This window comes from Fukomys damarensis, unplaced genomic scaffold (genome assembly GCF_012274545.1).
Source record: "Fukomys damarensis isolate Sample0158 unplaced genomic scaffold, DMR_v1.0_HiC HiC_scaffold_10, whole genome shotgun sequence".
Taxonomy (NCBI): Eukaryota; Metazoa; Chordata; class Mammalia; order Rodentia; family Bathyergidae; genus Fukomys; species Fukomys damarensis.
The window spans coordinates 21612261-21619921 of NW_022900922.1; the positions used below are offsets into that span (position 1 = coordinate 21612261).

At 36.0% G+C, this 7661-nt stretch overlaps 1 protein-coding gene across 6 annotated transcripts in view; it reads right to left on the reverse strand.

Annotated features, from left to right (window-relative positions):
* Cdkal1 (CDK5 regulatory subunit associated protein 1 like 1) overlaps positions 1 to 7661 on the reverse strand; it is a 607184-nt gene that overhangs the window by 450458 nt on the left and 149065 nt on the right. For all 6 annotated transcript variants that reach the window (XM_010622937.2, XM_010622935.2, XM_010622936.3 and 3 more), the window contains exon 5: positions 2397 to 2493. In XM_010622937.2, coding sequence (XP_010621239.1) covers positions 2397 to 2493 — 97 coding nt within the window. The remainder of the gene's footprint in view (positions 1 to 2396; positions 2494 to 7661) is intronic.

Consider the following 7661-nt stretch of genomic DNA (forward strand, 5'->3'; position numbering starts at 1 on the left):
CGCGTCGCGTCCCTGAAAAAAAAAAAAAAAAAAAAAAAAAAAAAAAAATTAAATTATAGTATATCTTTCAACAGAACATTGATATAGGAACTTTTTTTTTTTTTTTTGGTACCAAGGATCTAACTTGGGACCTTCCACTTGCGAGGTGATGTAGGAATTTAAATAATTATAAAGCTCATAGAATAACAAACATACAAAATAGAAAGTAGTTTTAATATTATAATTAAGTAAAAATTGCAAAGTTTAAAGTCCAAAGAGGGTAAACAAAGCTATATGGTATTTGAGTGATATAAATATGAATTTTCTTTCTGTTCACTTTTTAAAATGTGTTCTTTAGTTATTTCTCCAATCATAAATGAGCCAAATAAAATAAAGGCAAGGAGTGTTCATTTTAATAAAATGGCACTACATGACTTTTATTTTTTAATAAAAAGGGCACTAGATTGAACATGAAAAGATTTTTATCAGTGTTATGGCTGTCTCAACCCTAAAACTGTCTTCCAGTAAACAGCACCAGGCACCCTACCTTATACTGCATCTCTTTCCCCAGTGCTGGGCATCAAATCCAGGGCCTTAAGTATGCTAAGCAAATATTCTACTTCTGAGCTCCATACCCAAGACCCCTTTATACCATATCTTCAGACTTCCCCCACATCCTAAAATATACTAAGCTCTCCCATGAATACAATGGAGCTTAGAAATGCTAGCATGATATACACCAAAAAACATGGGCTTTTTCCAAACTACAGAAAATTTGCTATTCCAGTAACATAATTCCTTGGGATGAACTCTAACACAAACTCCAAGCATGTACTACATTCCATCTCTAAAGCACAGTCCTAACTAGTTTCCTATTTCCTTAGCACAGCAGGATTATGTTTATGGAGAGTTAGCATGACACAAAAAGATAACTCAGGGGTTCCATATTCATTTCATTTCTTATACCAAGAGAAATCACAATGTAAACAGATAAATGGTGAAAACAAACTAGAGTTACCAGACATTCTGGTTCTGTTTGTTTAAAGTGAGAATGTTTGTTTAAAGATTATTAAATTTGCTAGTGGGATAAGGACTTGCAGCAGAAAACAGCTTCTCTGCACTGAGGACACACTGTAAGAACCTGTTTGAAGTGCCTCATGGGAGGAGAAACCTATCACTATACTCAATTCAAATGCCAATTAGTCATATAATCTTTACTATGAACACATAGCATTTTTATGCAATTTTAAGAAATTAATAAAGCCTCATCTGAAAGAAGATCACTGTTGAGTATACTGAGAACAGCTAAGCAGAACAGTGGGAAGAATGAAGCACCACCCTCTGCTAATAATGCCAACTACACTAGGGCATATGTGAAGAGGGATGGTTACAAAGAATAGAAGAGAGAACAGATAGTAAGTAATCTCCAGAATCAGAGCTGACCTGCCAACAGAACAGAAAATAAAAATTCAATGGGAGGGTTCTCTGTTGGTCACTCAAATAGTGTCAGGCTAGAGAAACAGTTTTCTTATTTGGGTTTTTCTTTAAAGGACTGACAAGCTGTCCTCCTGAGAATAATAATTTAAATAAAGATAAGGACTATCTTTAAAGAAACATGTAACTCTAAAGTCACAATTCTAAACCTAAAATCATAAATGTGTACTAAGAAGACAAATATGTACTTACACAATCATGAATGTGTACTAAGCAAATGGAGCTGGGCTGTGCTGGTACACACCTTTAATCCCAGCACTCTGGGAGGTTGAGGTACAAGGATTACCAGTGCCAGCCAGCCCAGGCAACCTGTTGACTTAATGAAACACTGTCTCAAAGGGAAAAAGAGGGAGGCTGGGGATGTCACTCAGTGCTAAGGCCTTTGGTTCACTCTCTAGCATTGGGAAAAAAAAGAAAAAGAGCATGTAAATGACAGACAACTGCACAGAGAGCAAAGAGAAGCACGAGGCAGAAACTCATAGGACACTCACAGTGGACAAAAAGCTTCAAACATGTTGAGTTGGAGTGGACAAGGCTTGGAGGGGTAAAAACAATGGAGTTGGGGCACCCAAAAAAGCACCTATGTGCTTGTGCATCAGTAAGAAGGCCAATGGGAGGTGTGGGATGTAATGAAGCAAACAAAGATGACAATGCAAAAAGACAGAAAGACCCGGTCAGGAACGGACATAAATTCCACACTATGCCTTTTCATTGTGCTATTCTTCCTGAATCAGAAAACCTAGCACAATTTTTTGTGGCAAAGTGAAACAGTCACACAGACACAGCAAAGTTTCAGGGGGAGATAAAGAAAGTGTGTTTAGGACACTTATAAATAATTGAGAAATAGCAAATAAAATGTGATGCTATCAAAAGCTAACAATACAAGACTTTCTGCAATCCTGTCAAGTACTGTACAAACTTACCCCAATGATACTCAGTCCCTTGAGGTAATCCTGACGAGGCTGGGCTTGAGGGACACACCCGGCCAGCACTACTTTCTTGTTTTCCTCTTGAGCTTTTCTAGGAAATTGAAGGGGGGGAGGGACAATATGAATTATTTGATCTTAAGCAGACCCTTGCAAAGTGCTGTTATGCATATGAGTTCTCCAAATAATAGGCCCAGCTAACATGAACCAGGATTTTCTTGCAACTGCTTAACAAAAGCATAAGACTTCTGCACTATATGTCCATTTATCACATTACTAAAGAACACAGTAGCAGTCCAATCTGACAAAGCCTTTCATTATCATCTCATTCCAAAACAATCATACAAAATTCCCAGGTATATGAATCATTCTTGAACACTACATTTTCCAGACAAGCAAACCCTTCAAATGAGTTCTTGATCTTAAATACTAATGAAAATATGCATAAAACTATATATACTTCCCTAGTTTTTTAACAATATAAAATATATTTTAAAAAATTCAAACAAGAGAACAAACAGAAAGCATAATATCTCATATCCTGGAAACAGCCACAATCCCCACCCATTCCTGCTGCATAGGACTTAGTTCTTGTTTACTTATGCTTCCTGCCAAACATCCCTCAGATACACAACATATACTCATAAGCAGACTGGCATGATACATGCACGCGTGTGTGTATATACAAACATACATACATACATACATACATATATATATATATATACACATATATATTTCATTTATGTGTACATTTGAACATTTAAGAGTATTCTGGAATATAGAAACCTAGATGTAAAATCTATGTTCAGTTGTATAATTATTTTCCTAGCATAAATTCTAAGTAGAAAAGTTGGTTGAAAGATATACATATCTGGCTATCTTTTAAGAATTTCTCTGCTGAAGAGGGAGGTGGAGTATGTTTCACGTGAAAATTATTCACTCAATCAGGCAAATGTGTATACAGCAAACAATGATTTCTGTGCTAGAAGACAGCACAAAGCATAGCTTTTAACTCTTTCTAGAAACTATTCAGATCCTTTGTGTATTTTTAAATTACATGTTCAAGTTCTCAATTCTTTTTCAAGCACAGGGGTTTTAACATGTTCTGATGCTTCATTTTCTTTTTTTTCCCGATTCCTCCCTAGTAGATTTTATGCACCAAACTGAGAGCCTTGCTGCCCCAGCAGTCTCTAGGTTTCCAAAGCCAAATGAGAACACTGAGATGTCTACAGCCCAGTTTCTGGACATGTGACTACACTACTGTGAAGTGGTTTCTGCACTCAGCCAACTGTATTGCCACCTTCAACTGTTTCAAAAACACACATTTAGAAGCAACAAAAAATTAGGTTTAAAGGGATCGGCTCTGTGATAAGCCTCATGAAAATATGGGAAGGATGAAGACAAGGATTTAATGAAGAAGACCACAAAATAACTACTTTCAGAGCAACATTAAATATTCTATTTCAGGAACTTACAGTACTTTGATATAATTTTCCCATTTAAGGCCATGAAAAATCTTGTTAATGAATAAAAATAATGTGACTTGGGGGGGGGGGTTGCCGGGGATCAAACTCAAACCCTTGCACTTACCAGGCAGGCAGGAAACCACTGAGCCAAATCCCCAGCCCTGGTTTTACTTTTTTATCAGTACTAAGCACATTACTGTACACCAATGCTTTTCTTATAGTAAATGTGAAATAAATGAAAAAAGCTTCCCATTTTTTTTAATATCTACAAGTTAACATTTTTTTATTTTTAAAGAAATATAGATGTAACACCTACAATCACTGCCAGGCATCCAAAAGAGATTATGCAATCACTAATAATTAAATCAAATAAAAAGCCTGCTTCCTATAAAATGAAGTAATTCAATTACTTAATTATTAAGCATATTTAAGTCATTATAGTAAGTGCTTAAGGAAAGAAAGTAATGAGGAAGACCAGTACCTTACACTGCACAAACTTAGGGTTCATAGCAGATCAGATGTGAAAGACAACAGACAGCATAGCATCAAGTAAAATACTTTTGATGACAGAGAGATGCACAGATAACAGGTGATGGGGGGGAAGAATGTTCTGGCAAAACAGACAGGAAATGGCTTCATAGAAAACATAGGGAGGATTTTTATCAGGAGATGGGACGAAGACAGGACATACAGGCAAAGAAAGCTCCAGGCAGTTACTACAGTTGGACAAAGACAAGAAGGTAAAAAGCAAGAAAGGGAGGTGGGGGGATAGGACACTGCTGAATACTAGACTGGGTCATGAGATAGTCCAGGCCTGATTTTAAAGGAGTAAGAAGAACACTAGAAAATTAAGAGGAAAGGTCCCAAATAGGGACCTGTGATTTAATATTTATTGAATATATTACTTCATGCTTTTAATGAATTTGGCTTTAAAATGGTAGGACAACCAGAACCATAATCTCAAGCAAAAATCATTGTCTACTTATAAAATCTCAGAGCCATACTTTTTATGTAACCAAAGCAGCGAAACATTTTTTTTCTTTTTTCTTTGGTACTGGGGATCAAACTCAGGACCTTATACTTGCGAGGCAAGAATGGCAACACTGAGCTAAATCCCCAGCCCACAGTAAAACTTTTAATAGAAATTCTCAGCATATTCCTATTCTAAGCATTCCTTCATGCATCTTGTATTTTTTTAAGTGAGCTTTGTTTAGGTTAATAAAAGGCCTGAATGTTTTCTCTTTAGAAATATATCCAGGGCTGCGGATTTAGCTCAGTGGTACCATGCCTGCCTCACAAACGCAAGGTCCTGAGTTTGATCCCTGGTACCAAAAAAAAAGAAATATATCCAGCACAGACATATTTTTAAAAGCTTTTATCCTTCAAACTATGAATGCTGATGAGACTAAAACCTTATGAAAGTTTAAAATAGTATAAATTAACATAACTTCTCCTCAGATTGTCCTGAAATGTTAATATTAAGATGAGAATGCAAAGTTAATATAGTGATTCATTTTCTTGAAACATACTTCTAAGTAAAGAGCAACATATATTAACTTGAGTAACATTAAAAAATACAAAGAATTCTTACTTTTCTTCAAAGCATAAAATGCAAGAAATAAGTGCTACAGAATCATGAAAAACTAATAATGAAATAATATTACTCTCTTACTTTACAGATAAGAGAACTGAGATTTGAAGTCCTGCAATGGCTGGGTATGGTGGTTTCATACCTAAAATCCCAGCTGCTCAAGAGCCTAAGACAGGAGAATGACTACATCAAAGCTAGCTTGGGCAACATAGCAAGACCTGTCTCAAAATAAAAAGAGTTGAAGATAGAACTAACTCAGTGGTAGAACACTTGCTAGCATGCACACATTGAGATCAATCCCCAGAATTGCCAAGAAAAAGAAAAAGGAAAAAGGGGGAAAAAAAAAAAAAAGATGTGAAGATCAAGGCTGAATTAGTGATAGAGTTGCAATAAATACCCAGGATCTTCTGGTTCTGTGTACAGCACACTGCACAACACGAATCACATTTGAGTTTTTGCTGTATAATAAACAGTGGCACAGACATTTCTCCACTGGAACACCACTGAAATTTACAGAGTAATAATATGTTGAATATCTTCCAGAAAGAAGCTAACTAGGTCAAAATAATAGTGTAATGGAGAGCAATAAATCCATGAGTATATAAAAAAATAGTTCTCTAAAAATAGCATGTAAGAAAGGATTGGTGATTCTTTTGCTATGTTCCTTACTCTTATTCCTCATACTTTTCTATAAATTTGTTTATATAAAATTAATGTCTACTTCTTTAACGCAAAATTTATCTCAAGAAAAAGTTTGAGTTTGTATCTGATTTTTAAATTTATAAATACGTATACACTCATCTACATGGTTCATACTTTACCTACATGGTTCTGTTGGCAGAATGTAGAAAGGCAGTCTCAGAGCTGCCTAGAGTTGGAAATAAAATTAAGATGATGGCTTTATCAATCTGAAAATATAGATATATTAATATCTACAACTTGGAATATACAGCAATTTTTAAATCCAAAGTAACTGGACTATAATCTCAAGATCAGAAGACTGAATGCTACTTTAACTGATGAAACTAAAATATAACTGTTCATTTTACACTCTTGAGAAAAAGTAAGTCATACCAAAGTGAGCAGTCTACAGTGTACCTAGTGAAGACAAATCAAAAGGGTAAAAATTTCTCAGTGTCTGTAACACAAGTCAGTAGAGTAGGCAGAGAAGTAGAAAAATAGTCTTCTACCATAATCTTAGGAAGCGGCAAAGTAAAACCAATCACGTTGTCAGGAATGATGGTGCACACTCAGAATCCCAGCTACTGAAGAATCACAAGTTTGATCCCAGCCTGGGTAACGTGGGAATTTAGAAAGATCACCTCAGAACAAAAAAATGTAAAAGGCTTGAGGATGTAACTCACTGTGAAGGCACTGAGTTCAATCCTCAGTACTGGAAAACAAAAGCTTATTCCCTGTTCAGCAGGAGTGTAGCTCAACTACAGAGCAAACACTTAGTATGCCCAGTACAAGTCCCTTGGTTTGACAAAATCCAATGTATATTATGATTTTTAAAAAATTTTAAAAACCCACATACTTATTTATTTAGGGTGGGTTGTTTTTTTTGTTTGTTTTTTTCCCTCTTTGGTACCAGGAATCAAACTCGGGACCTTGTGCTTGCAAGGCAAACAGTTGGCACCACTGAGCTAAATCCCAGCCCTTGTTTAGGTTTTTTATTTAATTGTTTGAAGCCTGTCTCCATGCCTTCCCAAAGTGAACTGCACACAACAGGCATTTTTGTGTGCCTTGGTTCACAGGGGCATCATCAGGTTTAGCCCATGCCTTGCACATTTTATTAGCAAAAAAGAATGAAGAGGGTACTAAAAATCCAACCACAGACATGAAGTGAAATGATTAATGGCAGAAAATTCAGAATCAGTGGAGCAGCAGGATAATGAAGTAATAATGAAGACAGACTGATGTCAGACTACCTGGGTTTTAAAACTGGCTCTGTCATTTGCTAACTTTGTAACTATAGGGGAATTACTAAAACTCTCCTTGCTTCAATGTCATCATCTGTAATAGAAGTTACAAGGTTGATGTTAAGGGTTAAATGTATTAATATGCAAAAAGCACTTTTAAAAGTGCAGACAGTGCACACCTATAAATCTCAGCACTCCGGAGGCTGAGACAGGAGGATCACTGTGAGTTCGAGACGTGCCTAGGCTATATAGTGAGTTCCAGGTCAGTCTCAACTACATA